Source organism: Pundamilia nyererei, unplaced genomic scaffold (assembly GCF_000239375.1).
Source record: "Pundamilia nyererei isolate P.nyererei 1_Seehausen unplaced genomic scaffold, PunNye1.0 scaffold00036, whole genome shotgun sequence".
Classification (NCBI taxonomy): Eukaryota; Metazoa; Chordata; class Actinopteri; order Cichliformes; family Cichlidae; genus Pundamilia; species Pundamilia nyererei.
In genome coordinates this window covers 2,474,644-2,487,993 of record NW_005187437.1, presented here as the reverse complement: position 1 = coordinate 2,487,993, position 13,350 = coordinate 2,474,644, and the positions used below count along the sequence as shown (strand labels likewise).

At 40.5% G+C, this 13,350-nt stretch overlaps 1 protein-coding gene across 4 annotated transcripts in view; it reads left to right on the top strand.

Annotated features, from left to right (window-relative positions):
• camsap2a (calmodulin regulated spectrin-associated protein family, member 2a) overlaps window positions 1-13,350 on the top strand; it is a 43,167-nt gene that overhangs the window by 15,382 nt on the left and 14,435 nt on the right. For 2 of the 4 annotated variants that reach the window (XM_005730309.2, XM_013910152.1), the window contains exons 3-7: window positions 1,687-1,848; window positions 4,170-4,253; window positions 10,277-10,309; window positions 11,169-11,310; window positions 12,108-12,247. In XM_005730309.2, coding sequence (XP_005730366.1) covers window positions 1,687-1,848; window positions 4,170-4,253; window positions 10,277-10,309; window positions 11,169-11,310; window positions 12,108-12,247 — 561 coding nt within the window. The remainder of the gene's footprint in view (window positions 1-1,686; window positions 1,849-4,169; window positions 4,254-10,276; window positions 10,310-11,168; window positions 11,311-12,107; window positions 12,248-13,350) is intronic. The other 2 variants (XM_005730310.2, XM_013910153.1) reach the window with 1 other exon arrangement.

Sequence of the window (13,350 nt, the reverse complement as noted above, 5' to 3'; positions counted from 1 at the left end):
GATGGAAGTCTGCTGATGAATATAGAGCGTGTGTTTAGAAGATGGAGGAAGTATTTTGAGGAGCTTGTGAATGAAGAAAATGAGAGAGAGGAGGATGGATTGGGGAAAGTTGGTGACTCGGGAAGTCCAGAGGATTAGTAAGGAGGAAGTGAGAGCAGCTGTGAAGAGGATGAAGAGTGGAAACACAGTTGGTCCAGATGACATACCCGTGGAGGTATGCAGATGTGCGGGCAGCAGATTTTTTTGCTTAACAAAATCTTGGGAAGTGAGAGGATGGCTGAGGGATAAAGAAGAAGTGTACTGGTACATGTTTTCAAGAACTAGGTGATGTTTGGTAACAACAGAGGGATAAAGTCAATGAGCCATAACATGAAGCTGTGGGAAAAATTTGTTGAAGCTAGATTAAGAAGTGAACTACCGATCAGTGAGCAGCGGTAGATGGGAGGGTTGCTTTGAGAGTGTTGATGGAAAAGGATAGTGAGCAGATCTGAAGGAGTGGCACTGCGTCTTTGTGGATCTAGAGAAAGCATATGATAGGAATTAGGAAGATAGGAATTATGATACTGTATGAGGACAGTAAGGCAGTGGTGAGGTGTGCAGTAGCAGTGACAAATGGATTCAAGTTGGGAGTGGGATTACATCAGGTTACATAGCCCCTATTTGTTTGTGATGAGAAGGAGCCAGTGTAACAAGGAAGCTGTAAGGAGCAGGGGTAGTGAAGGTAGAGGAGTTTAAATACCTGGGGTCAACCGCTGAGAGCAAAGGATGGTGCCCTGAGAGGAAAAGAAAAGAGTGCAGACAGGCTGAAGTGGATGGAGACAAGTGTCAGGGGTGATTTGTGACAGAAGGATAGCAACAAGAGTGAAAGGGAAAGTTTACAAGAAGGTAGTGAGCCCTGCTATGATGCTTGGAGACAGTACCACTAAGAAAAAGACAGGAGGCTGAGCTGGAGGTGGCTGAGCGGAAATGCTAAGAGTCAGCAGATGAGATGATGTCAAGATGATGTATAAGAGAACTACTTGAAACCCACTCTTAACATTAACATTGCACGTTACATTATTGTGTATATTTGCATGTTTCCAAATAGAACAGGCTGCTACTTAACACCTTGTTATAGTCATTGTTTCTTTTATAATTCTTATTTGTTTTTGTTATAATACAGAACCGAATAAGCGAAAAAGTAGATATGCCAAAATGCAGCCAAGCGATAGAGTACAGAGTATGGTGGGTTTTTTCTTCACAAGATAACAGTCTGATAACACAAGCTGTCACCAAGCATGGCTTTATCTAATTAAAAGCACACACCCTGCTTTCAGCAATAACCATGAGCCAATCAACAGAGAACGGATGCCAGTAGTGTTGTCAGGAAGAAGTTTTCTTCAGGCCCATCACAGCCCAGCAGCCACTGTGAGCAAACTGGGTCTTGGACACATTTGTTTCCAGGGCAACAGCCACATGGGGAAATTTAACCTCAGAAAAAGTTTCAGTTGTACAGTACTGAAGAAACTAATGACGGCTTTTTCATTCCCTTTGCTCGCTACTTAAAGCATATGATCAAATAATACAAGGACTGTTTTGTTATTTTATGGCAAAGAAACAAGATGGACTGCTTTTCTTTTACTACAGTGAGCTAGCTGGGAGATTTTAATTTTCAGCCTTTAATCGTGTTACTGTTTTCCCTTTCAGAGCGCCCATCTGGCAATGATTGACACTCTGATGATGGCATACACAGTGGAGGCTGTGAGCGTGGAGAAGGTGATGGCCTGCATTTGCCAATATCCATCCTGCTACCCTGAGGTGGAAACACCTTATGACACTGAGGATGCAGTGACCACCTGGATCAACAAGGTCAGTTATGGTACACGATGTTTTCTTAGGACATGTTATAGAGAGATAGAAATGACTGTGTTTGTGCCTGGTATTTTGTACTTGGCAAAAAAAGTGTTTGGGCCACAAGACTAGTGTCTTAAGATTACAGGTGTTGTTGTATTGCTTTCTGTAAGCCATCCCATGAGTCGACGTATGATTAAACATTTTGTTTTGTCACAAGAAATCCAAACCTGCAGAAGCATAGGTCATTCTGACATCAAAACAACGTTTCTCATCAGTCATCTCTCAGCTGTGCAGCACAGGTCAATTTGTCCTCCTCACAGGCGAACCTCTATAAAAATCTTTTTTCTAAAGAGCAAATAATATTTTGTAACATCAAGGACTGATCAAAAGTAATGCCCTTTGAGATTTTGCCATTTCATAAGTGTCCCCTTTCATTGTGTTCAATGTCTTTTTAAGGAGCTCTTTCAAAAGTCTCACACAGGGGCGTTTCACCAACGTCGGTTTCATGAAGCTTGACCTCTGAAATTCACATTGCACAGTGAAGTCCAGCGAAAACACTGACCTAAATACCATGAAATCTGATCTAGATACACCATGTTGCCTTCATGCCCTGAGGTTCTGCCATATGATGCATACAGGTAGATTCACTACAAATGAGAAAAAAAATACCTGCACACTGTTGTGACTCAGTCTGCAGGTGAACCCTAAGACTTCACCTCCCCACCGCTCCTCGCTGGGCGCTGCTACCCCCCGCTGGGGGTACTTGTTGGTTCTGGGGCGCGTGGCTGGATGCTCTGGTGTGGCCCCTGGAGCCCTGGGACCCTGATCTTAGCTCACAGCCTCTAGGGCAGCCTCTAGCGGGGTGAGCTGCCCGTCGTCTCTGGTCCTTTGAGACTCCCACCCCTTGGCCGTGGGTATTCTATTTAGGGCCTCCCACTTCTCCTGCTAGGATGGGCAGGCAGATATTGCTGAGATGTGTGGCCTCGAGTCTTCAGTACTCTTGGAGGCTGCGGCTGGCCCAGTTCTCCTGGGAGGGGTTGTTGTAGCTTATGACAAAGACAAACACACCCCCACAAGAAGATTTCTGATTTATGTATTTTTGAATTTTCTAATTTTTGTGTTCCAGGTGTTGTATGTTTGTTCTGCCTTACAGGTGAGGCAGTTAGCGATACATTATGCATGTCTATTTGCACTCTATTCCCCCCCCCCCTTTTTTTTTTTCTCCTGCCTTAGATATTGTCATACTGTGTACTACATATAATGTATTAACTCAAAAAAGACAAATAGAAATGAAGAAATAAACAGAATTTGTAGAGCTGATGTTGGAAAAGCAAAATGTGTTTGTTATTTGTTATTATCCTGTTATTGTTTATTATCCTGATACCTATAGAAAATTCACTAAATTTAGCTCTATTGTGTCACAATAAACACATTTTTTACAGTCACATCTGCAGGAGATAAGTCAGTGTTCAGTCTGTGTGTTGGTTCAGGCACAAAACATTCTTATATCCGCAAACTCACATTTAATATATAGGCTTAAACCATGTTACATCAGGCTATATATGACCTATGAAACATGCCCTACAAAAGTGTTACTTACACTATCACAGCAAATCAGACTTTCTAAGCGTGCAAGTGGTTGTGGTCATCATCTGCAGACGCATATGGCTGCTCCTCCATACAGTACTACAGAATCTACAACAGTCTGTTTGCATTCCTCTAATAGAGACAAGGAGCTGCTGTCAGCTTTCAGCTATACACGCACATGCACACACTTACAACAGCAAACAGGAGGTGTGGTCTTGGTGTCCCACTGATCTGACATATGGCTCTCTGTTGGGTTCCACTTGTGTTTTACTGATTTCTCATTTTTAACTCATGCTAGATGCTAGATTTAAATAAAATCAATTCAGCTCCACTTAAATGCATTGTTAATAAAGTAAATTTAATGTAAAATGTGTATAATCCACAGACTGGTGTTGTGGTTTACTGTAGAAATCAATGACTGTAGAAATGACTGTTTTCTACAGTCATTGGTAGAAATCAGAACAAAGTCACAAAAATGGACCAGGACTGCTTTTTCCTTTGAATCAGCTCTTAATAAGAAATAAAAAGATGACCATGGTGTCACTGTTTTTGAATATTTTATATATGTTACTTTAATTACTGGCAGGACAATAATGTGGAAACGAAAATTTCAGTATTAAGGTTACCAATTTGAAAATAAACTATGGAGACTAACTTAAACTTTGAGTCATACACTGCTCCTTATCATTTGCTTCTTGATGCTTTTGTGGCTCGGGTCATTTTAAACTTGTTTGTGCTCTCTCTTTCAGGTAAATGAATACCTGAAAGAGACTGTGGCGCAGGAGCAAAGGAAGAAGGAAACGCAGGGCACCGAGCCTGCTGGGAGTCCTCGGGTAGGTGATTTTTTTCCCCTTCAATTTCTCATCTTTAGTCCTTCACAAACTAGGCATAAAAACACAAATGTTTGTTGGACAGTAAACAGAAGCAAAGTAAAACTCTTGGCTCTGCTTAATAGAATTATCGCCACATTCGCCTTTTGACTGACAGATATTTGTCCCAGACCTCTATGTCACTTTATGTCTGTGAACAGCTTCCTGGACAGAAGTTAAGCTGTTAAAATCCTGATGCCATCAAAGAAAATCTGACTCACAGATGTCTGAGCTTTAGATTACGCTCAATCTGTCTTAATTAAATCACACAGAGAGAGGAAGAGATAAGACCAGGTTACTTCTTCAACACCATAATGAGTTTATCTGCTCTGACAACTCTGCATGCTTCAATCACTTCATCTTTGTCTTAACCAGAACATCAGCCCTCTGCAGTCTAATGAGGTAATCAGGGGTGACCCAAGTTCATGGTCCAGCCCACAGTCCAAACCAGTTATATAACCGACTCTACTATCAGCAGTAATTTAGAATGCAATGAGACAGGCTGGTGTGGCCTGTGTGTGTGTCTGTTTATTGTATTTAAGTAATCCATGCTGGATTCTGTAGTTTGACACTGCATTTGCAGTAAATAATTTAGTGATTCACTGAATAATGCCTCTCGTGGGTGGAAATGAATTAACTGAAATCTCATAAAGTCCTTCTTTAAATTCAAATACCTCATAAATCTCTTAAGCAGGTCTATACCAGTCCATATGTTCACAGATACAGTATACCTACAACAGGACTACTTAGTACTGAGAGTAAATAACATATGTGATGTACTATTTAACAAATAATGTGAGACAGAATAGGCTTTATTGACTGCATTTTGCCACTGATATGCATCACCTTGTGTGCTGTTTAGTCATCAATACTATTAAATATATATATGGAAATGTAAATTATTTCATTAATTCAATTCAATTTTATGTGTATAGCTCCAAATCACAAGAACAGTCACTTCAAGTAATGAGTAGTAGAGAGAAAACCCCAATAATCAGACAACCGCCTATGAGCAAGCACTTTGGCGACAGTGGGAAGGAAAAACTCCCTTTTAACAGGAAGAAACCTCCAACAGAAGCAGGCTCAGGGAGGGGTGGTGAGGGGAGGGTGACAGGACAGGAGAGCCAGAGATAAACAAATATCTGAAGTTTTATTTATACTGGTGTCATATAGTTGATGGCATGCCATATTACGTTAAGATATAATATGTCAATAGGTAATATTAATTTTGTCACCTTTATCTTTGTATTTTAAATGATACACAAATTATGTGGGTCTGCATAAGGACTGTCTGTCCATTATATATAATAGTGTTAATATGGATGTAAGAGTTTGTGGTAATGATGTTGCTTATCTATTGTTTTATCAAGCATTACTAGCATTTCGGGCTAATTCAGTTAACTGCCACAGTGTTATCAGATTTAAAGCAACCGGGGGTTTTCCTATGAAGCAGCTGTACGAATCAAGTATGCACAAAAAGAAATGGCCTACATTCCAGTCTGCCCTAAATCTTATATTTTTGCCTAGCTTTCTTTGCCACAGAGGTTATTTGAGAAGGAGGAATAAGTTGGGCTCCAGTAATAGCAGGGGGCGCAGCAAATACTCCCGATTTCCGGAATCACATCTTTGTCATTTATGACTTTATTATTGTGGAAACTCATATAACAATAGCAATAAAATCCTGATATATTTTTCAGATGAAACATCTGTGCGTGTGTGGATTTACTGTTGTTATGACTTCATTGTGTGCTAACAGTCAAGCTACATTTAATATTATGGTGCAGCAGCAAGGGGCAAAGTTGGTATGGCAGCCACTTTCTGTCAACCTGACAAAGCAGAATGATAACAGAGGAGGGGGGAGAGGAGGAGGAGATGCATGATGTCATCTGTGTATTCACCTTTATCCTTATCCTTCATGCTGTGCGCCTGTTTCTCGACTCCAGATCATTCATTATTTTTACTTTTTTTACTATGAAGTCACCCTGCTGTGAGTTTTTTAATGATGCGGAGGGTACCGCTGACCCCTGAAAGTTAACTCATCCTTAATAACCATAAAAAAAATTTATAAACTTCAGCTGACATTTATCAGCAGTTTGTTCTTTTCTTTCTTTTTAGTTACTCCATTCCTCCCTCTCCAGACTCTCTCTATCATCCCACCCAATAACCTTTCTTGACCCTTGTTCCTCTGGGCTTCCAGGTTTTTCAAACTGCCTTTCTACCCGAGTTAAATCAGGCAAAAACTCCATGCACTAACACTGTCAGTGATGCTTTTTCCTAGAGATGTTTAGAGAGTGAGAAAGTTCACCTAAGGGTAAAAATTGTAACCCTGTCCAATGTGTTTTAGTGTGTGTGTGCATTTTCTGTCCCAGTCCCAGGGCTCGGGAAAACTTCCACAGTGTTTGATCCTGATCTGACCAGTCAGTATGCAGACACAGCACTGCATGCCTCAGCTAGCCCCCCACAAACACACAGGATGACACACACTTTAATTGGTGAAGTTGAAGGAAAAAGTGCCATCACATCATCATTTCATCATCGGATTTTTGTCATGCTTATTATATGAGAAAATCCCTTTTTAAAGCGCAATAGCTTTAACTTGCTCTGTCAATGTGAGTGTCATCACATGTTTGGCCCCCGAGCTGGAGAGCTGGCTTTTTGGTAACATCATTTGTCACCTCTGGGCGGCTTTGGCAGATTGTTGCGTGTTTGTGTTTGCTTATGGCTGCTTATGACATTGTCCAACCACCGCAGAAAGTCACAGTCATTGGATGCTGCCGTTTTACACCTTTGGATGAATTGAAGTCCACATTTATCAGTCATTATGTTTGCATTTAACTTCTTAAAAAGAGTTTTTCTATGGTTAAAGTTTCACTTATTATATGGATATGAGAAAGATAAATACTGGAAACTGCAGCAAGCGTACTGATGGACTTGTATCAGAGAGCATATTTCTCCCATAATCTCTCATAGTGCCCAAAGTCACTTGCTGTCTGAGTGCTGGCTTACTTGTTGTTCCTAGGGTATTTAAAATTAGAATGGGAGGAAGGCCCTCCCAGTTGGGATTCTGGAGTCAGACACCTTTGATTCTTTTAGGATTATGCTTACAACAAGCATATATTTAGGGCTGGATCAGGTGGCCCTGAATCATCTGTTAGTTATGCCACAATAGGCTGTGGTTCTTCTTCCCCTCCTGTTTTTCACTCTCTATAAAGTTATACACATCTCTGTGTTTAATTGTTAGTTATTGTTAATCTTTGGCTCTCTTCCATAGCATGTCTTATGTCCTGTCTTCCCCACATCAGGCCCAACCAGTAACAGCAGATGGCTGCTCCTCTCTGAGCCTGGTTCTGCCCGAGGTTTCTTCCTGTTAAAGGGCAGTTTTTCATTCTCACTGTCACCAAGTGATTTGGTTGTTTGGGTTTTCTCTATTATTGTACGGTCTTCACCTTACAATATAAAATGTCTTGGTGTTGTTGTGATTCAGTTTTATAAATAAAACTAATTGAATTGAATTGAACTGCATTGTAGTAGATGTGAAATTTGAGCCAGCAGGAGACTTGATGGAATAGGTTTAAGCTCACTTTGTCATTCCGGCCATTTCTTTCTGCCTCTTAGTATTTCATGAAATGCAGATGAAGCCATGTATGAAGCTCTCTTCATCCTCTTTTTTCTTTTATCTATACAAACATGTTTCTTTGATTGTCAAAGACTCACAAAGTTAGAGCATTTTAGCACTATGTATTTCTCACTTGCAGCCTTCAGCCTAAAAAAGTGTTTGGGTTTTTTGTGTTTGTTTGTTTACTTCTTTATTATTTTTTATTTTTAAGTAAGAGTTACAAACACCCAGAAGAGCAAAAGGGAAAAAAATACAATTACATGCAAAATTTATAGCTACTATTTTTTTGGGTGTCTATGTCTAGCACATTCATCTATTCTCTCCATCACTCCCCACCTCCAAATACTTCCCCCCCTTTAGTCTTTGCAGTATTACTGCAGTGTGAGTCACGCACACAGCCTCTGTCTCAGTCAGGCATAGAGAGACACAGACTGACGCTCACCAGGGCAACGGTGTTTTTATTTCAACCTACTGCATTATGTTCAGAGGTGATGGTGGGTGGAGAATAAGAGGAGGGAGCTGCAAAGGCACGTCCGGACAGAGAAGGAAGGACTAATCCTTTAAAGTTGCCAAAGCTGAGCTGCAGCTCAACCGGACATCATCCTCTGTATGAGAGGATGAACTTTGCTAGTAACACAGAGAGAGAGAGTAGGGGAATGACTGGGGTGAATTTGGGTGGGGTGTGTGTGTGTATAAATACAGAAATAAAGGGTGCTTGCATGTGTGTGCTTTGCTGTAAGATGATAAAAGAGGGCATTACTGTACCTCTCCCCAGGGGTTTGATTGGTGGAGATTTTACTCTCTAACCAGCCTTAACCGCCTAAGATCCGAACTATTTAATGTTATGCATTTTTAATTTCTCTTTGATATTTGAGCTGATTGGGGCCCAATGAATGTAAAAACAAAGAATTACCAGATTTTTTTTTTTACCTTATTTTTGTTTTTATGAAAAATCAGAGCCACATATGAGGATATTCGTTTAAAATTTCGATAGAACAGTAGCAGTATAATGTCCTCGTAAGTGGATATCAGGCCCTTGTAGAGCAAAATTGAGTATTTTGGTCTAAATAACCCAAATTGTGATGTCCACATATGTGGACGCCAGGTCCTAGGAGGTTAAATCATCATTAGATACAGACAGGATCCATTTCCTGTGTCTTGTTCTCAAACTGGGACAGCAGGGTTTGGAGTAGTTTTGGTTACCTTGCTGCAAAATGTCATTGTGTTTGTTCTTCATAAACACAACCTTACACTCGGGTTAAAATGAGAAAATAAAAGTTCAAACATTTGTGATTTGTGAGTAAATTTTTCCAAAAGAGACAGAATGTTGATGAGAGCCTGAGAAGTGATCAAATCCTGATCTCTGTGTTTGCTGTGTTCCCCAACTGACAGCCAAATGTTGAAGTTGGCCTGCTGGCCTGCACTGACTCTGTGAGGTCATGGATTGGGTACAGCTTTTTGTTGCTGTTGTTGTTTTTGTTGATGTCGCTCAGCCTGGAGAGGTGATGTGACTGCAGGGTTTATGATACTTTTATTGAGGTCGAGAATCGTTCCGGTTCAGTGAGCTTAGGGGGAAGTAGAATTATCGAAGGTTAGAAGCCAAATCAAATTATCATTCAGAGAGCTGTGGCACCAATAAAATCAGAAGAATCTTCGAAAGCTACTATTGATCCTTTCATCCTCTTTGCTGTCTTTAATATTTATTTTTCCTCTGGCTGACATTAATATTTACTTTTGAGGGTTTCAGAACAAAGCAGCTGTATCTTCTCACGAGTCACTGCGTGCCTTTGAAGTCGAGGGCTCGCAGACCTCTTGAGTGGCACTTACATTTTAGGTCTTTGATGCTTCTCCGTAGCGTGGGAATTAGCTGTTAACTGAGGCAATCCTCTCCTTTTTGGAATCAGCTTACAGTGACACTGGATAGCTGACAGTTTGGTTACAGTAATACATTTTTTTCCACTGAGGTAACGTGAGGTAAAAGTGAGCAATTAAAATTTCAGTTAAATGTTTCAGGATACAATGTGATCTTTTTTGAGGGGAATTTGATGCTTAAGTCTAAAGTTCCATTTGAGGTTTAACACATCGACTGTCAGCTGGTGGAAAATAGTCGTGGTGTAGTGTTTCCATGTATCTTTAAAGAATGAGCCTCCAAGCTGATGTGAGGAAAGTACACGGTAACTCTGTAACCCAAAGCAACCGTAATATATGTGTAATCAGTAACAGCCTGCTGTATACAGTCTTTTTGTACACTTTGAAAAAAGTGCAGGTTTGTCATGTCTTTGCTTGTAATACTAATCCCATTACTAACTAATCTGACTAACAGGTATTTCTTTGTTGTTGTTTGTCTTTTCCCTTTGCTGTGCATCTGCAGTCTCCAACCAAGTGGTACATGAAGCTTGTGCCTGTAAGTGAACTAATCAGTGCGCTGCTCTTTCATCTGTGTCCAGAGTGACTGTCTTTCATTGCTCTTTCTGTCCGATCGCCATTGTTTTGTCATGTGTGCATCACTCAGTCACTGTGATATAAACCAGATATTTTCTCTCTTCTCCTGTTTTGATTTACAAGTGCTGTATGCATGTGATTATTGCTTTTCTTAATTTAAAGCAGACAAACTAGGCTGTAAATGACAGTTAATATCTGAGTGTCCATCATTAACCATGTTCTGTATATGAGCCTGAGTTTACAAAAGTCAATATAGCCATTATTTGTGTCTCTAACGTGCTTCCTTGTATTGCTAACTGGAAGCTTGAACTATAAAATCTTGGGAAATCACTGATTATTATTGGCTTTTAGAAATCTAGAAGCTCCCACAGTTACTATACATATCAAATTGATAAGGAAATGGCAATATTTCAATGTTTTTCCTTCCTCAATCCGTACGAAGATGAAGATGGTCCACATAAACAAGAGCTCATTGTAATACAAGGAGAAAATAATTAAGGTCACGTCATGACATCTGGAATAATAATCAGTGATACTTACTTCAGTCATGCAGCTCTCTTCATTCTCGTGCCAGTTCTTTTTCCCTTTCAGTTCCAACAAGGCTCCAGAGCCGTTCACTTACTTTAATACATGAGTGAATTCAATGAGGCCTTGCAGCGCTTGTTGCTGCTTTAAAGCTCCATTATACTTCCCTAATTTTGCTGCTGTCATTAGTGAAACAGTAAGAAACAGCAGGAGGAATTTGGCTTAATACCTGCTGTAGGTGTAGGCTTGGTAATTTTGCTCAAGGGCCTGGGTTTATAGTACTTTACATTCTGCAGGCTCGCTACAGGAAGGAGCAGGCCTCGACCCAGCCAGTTCCTTGGATCCCCCCAGTGGACAACCTGCTAAAAGACAGCACAGATGGCTCGGCCCTGGGTGCACTGCTGCACTTTTACTGTCCTCAGCTGCTGCCACTGGATGGTAAGAAACAAGCATGAGGAGCGTGGGTGGGTCAGTGGAATTTGCAGTTAAAGGAGGCTTGATAATAAAGTACAACATGACAGTAATGTGTCTACCAGCAGTTAATTGCTTATTTGACCAAACAACTAAACCCAAAATGCATCTTATTGGTACATATTGAGGTGTCAAAATTCATAATTGAGAGTACAGGGGGAGGTCGTAAAATGTTGTCTTTATGAGGGAAAGAGCTAATGGTTTATTTAATAGCTCAAACATCAAAATAGACTCAAGATAATCACATTGTGTTGCCAAAGAGCCGAGTTAATATCAGGACAAATATGCAAACGCACAGACAACAATGAGGGGAACAAAAATCAATCGGGGAACGTTGTTTACCGTGTTTAAATGAACAGTGTTTCCTGATTGATCTTTTGTTCCTGTGATTGTTTCAGCTTGGATAAATGACTGTGGATGTATGTAGTGTGGGGGTGTGTTTGTGTGTGTTTGGTCAGCTATTACACACACTTCATCAGCAATGTGATGTAATTACCTTACGTCCAACCACCAGTTGATGCCTACTGTGGAGTGTTTTGATTGGTCAGGCAGACGTTCTCAAAACTTTACGCTTTAAATGCCTCAGCAGTTCCTAAAAAAGAGACACAGCATTGTTCTGAACGCGCTCCATCACAGATCTTAAATATTACTGTCAGCACAGTAAAAAGGAAAACACTGACGTCTGCATTATAACCAGACCGACTTCAATCATCAAATTCGTACTCCGTCACAGTGACACCTGATGGATTTCTCTGCCCTCCCAGATGTTTGCCTGAAGGAGAATATGAGTCTGGCTGATCGACTGTACAACCTGCAGCTAATACAAGACTTCTGCAAAGACAACCTGAACAGCTGCTGTCACTTCAGCCTGGAAGACATGCTCTACGCCTCCTCCACCGTCAAGGTACTACTGTCTAATGAAATACTTGCTTAAGTTAATATATAAGATTGTAAGAATACATTTTTAGGCACTGCATTTGCGTTTGTGGTGTGATCTGAGGCTTGCATTGTGATGCTGATTTTGGTTTGTTGGTTTACTGGTTGCTTGGCGGTCTCATGGTTCTCACTGTAAACAGATTCTTCACTCTCAGTCATTACAGTGTTGTAAAAATAGAATTTTAGCTGCTAAAACGTTAGAATGGTACCCAGTAAAAAATGTCTGTTAGCAGAAAATCCAAACCCTTTCCGCAGTGCCGCCTGCTCTATTTAAAACACTAGTTTGCGATGTCAGTCCCAGTCAGACTTGATGACTTTTTTTCAAAACACTTTAAAATTATTCATAAGTGTTGTCCCGACACAGATTAGAACCCCATGTGGTGTTAGATTCATGCTAAATGAAACAAGAGAAGTGTGCAGCAGTGTAGGCCGGTGTGGTGAGTCACGCTGTGGAAAAGAAACTTTCAGTCCAAACCCTCCGTCTTCCCCAGCCACAAGCTTGGAGAGCTCCACTCAGCCTTTTCCTCCAAACAGTCTATGCATGCGTTCATTTTTCTGCCCTGTAACTTGCTTTCCATTGTTTGTTTTCTTTTCATCTTCATTTCCTAATTTCCTTCTCTAGTTACTCTTTCTTCTTCTCCAACCATCCTTTTTCTTTTGCTCGTTTATTTCATTTAAAAAGTTGCTACTGCTTCTAAGGAATTTTACTAATGATGTTTCTCCTCATGTTTGCTGACCTTTCTCAGACAGTATTAGTTTCTCTTGACAGAGACCTTTCTGATTTATAAATCCTTCAGTCCTCTCTCATCTATAACACTGTTGTTTCTCTGTGTGTGTGTGGTTTCTTGGTGTATGAATGTGTATTGCAGCTGGAGTGCCATGGAGACAGTCCGCATTTTACATTAAGCTCAGCCCTGCTTTTCTGCCGTTACCATAAAAACATATATAGGTCACTCGAGACACACAGGAAAGAGCTTATTTTACCCTCTCACTAATGTTCCACTCTCTCTTTGAATCCACAACATTTCAGTATGTTTACTTGGTCAGCTGGTGTGCATACTGCATATACAT